Raw genomic sequence first — 1,447 nt, 5'->3', positions numbered from 1 at the left:
TCAGCGAAATGTCCTATTTCTTTCCAATAGCTCTCGACGTTTAGCCTCCACGACAACTTCCTATCAATATCAAGCCCAAGTGCTCGACCTTGCCGGATAGCTGCAAGCGCCCTAGCAGGGAGAAGAACAGCGTCAGGGATTGTATACTTTCTAGTGAATAAGACCAGCGCTGTCTTGCTGGGATTGACGGCGAGGCTTCTTTTGGCCGCCCAGTTATAAACCATTTTAACGTGCCATTGGGTCAGTTCATAGATGAGTACCCCTTATTTACCTTTAACTATAAGTTCAATACCGTCTGGGTAATCAATCACCCGACAGCGGTGTTTCTCCAGCTGCTCTAGTAGGTGGCTCACTACCACGACCAAGGTGAGAGGACACCTCCCTGCGGAGTGCCTTATTCACCATTCATTGCTGGCAAGCGCTGCCTCATATGGCTATGACTGTTCAGTCACGTAGCTAAATGAGACTGACTTCAACTCCAAGCTTATCCAACGACTTAACTTTACCTCCGGCAGCACATTGTTAAAAGCCCCCTCGTTATCGAGGAAGACATCTGCCACAAAATCTTTATGAGCTCCTGATAGGCGATCTTGAGGAATCCCGTTCCTTATGTGCAGGTCAACCAGCTACTCCAACGTTTTCAGTAGCAGCGATGTGAGACTGATTGGCCTAAAGTTTGGCTAAACTAAGACTGCACTACTTTAGCTCCTCAACACACGAATCCCTTTTTTATCGATAAACTCGTTTCACAAGACTGTATCTTGGAGGCTGATTGCGTCTTATCAAAGGGATGGATGCCAAAGGTATTCTAGGTTGCAGTATCCCTAATTAATTAAATAATGCTAAACCTGATTTTCCGGTTTTTCAAGTAAAGAAATTGCATACTAAGATCGATAAGGCAACAAGACTACTAAAAACTGAATCTAAACAAATTAGCATCATTCATAATGGAATACGAAAGAGGTGGGCGTGGTTATAGTTATAATNATTATCTTGTACGGATTTATTGCACTTTGGATTAAAATATAGTATACCTGATAACAAAGTGAATGTCAGTGCAAACAGCATATCCGAGATATCTCCTTGTTTACAAATTGCGCTTATATCCACCTGAGTCAAGAAAATGGAAATGGAATAAATTAAAATTTCAAAGAAACATAATTTAATTTATGTAAAATAACAACCGTCCTTTACCTGAAACTTGACATGCCTTTGAAACATGACAGGTCCATTACCATTACGTTTATATTCTACACGGAACGATGTTGGTGAAACGACGCTATGCGAAAGTTCAGCCATCTAAAAGTGAATGTTGAAAATAGAGTGGATTTTAAACCAAAAATACACAAAAAATATGCAGGCTAATAGAAGCTAATAATACTACTCACCGACAAAAAAGCGTGTATCAGATGCGCTTTAACAGTCGCTATTGGCTTGCCTTTCACCA

The 1,447-nt window shown here is 41.0% G+C and overlaps 1 protein-coding gene across 1 annotated transcript; it reads right to left on the bottom strand.

Moving 5' to 3' along the window:
- Positions 1-942: 942 nt before the first annotated feature.
- On the bottom strand, positions 943-1,430 carry LOC108355294 (serine/threonine-protein kinase BRSK2-like). Its single transcript, XM_017606459.1, has 3 exons — positions 1,389-1,430; positions 1,195-1,299; positions 943-1,110 (listed from the first exon to the last, which is right to left on the bottom strand). Exons 2-3 carry the CDS (start codon positions 1,297-1,299, stop codon positions 943-945), a joined length of 273 nt encoding a protein of 90 aa, XP_017461948.1. The 5' UTR covers positions 1,389-1,430.
- Between the last annotated feature and the right edge of the window lie 17 nt (positions 1,431-1,447).

Source organism: Rhagoletis zephyria, unplaced genomic scaffold (genome assembly GCF_001687245.7).
Source record: "Rhagoletis zephyria isolate East Lansing unplaced genomic scaffold, Rhagoletis_zephyria_1.1 Rzeph_scaffold_44189, whole genome shotgun sequence".
Taxonomy (NCBI): Eukaryota; Metazoa; Arthropoda; class Insecta; order Diptera; family Tephritidae; genus Rhagoletis; species Rhagoletis zephyria.
The sequence above is the reverse complement of the archived record's forward strand: the minus strand, read 5'-3'. Positions and strand labels throughout refer to the sequence as shown.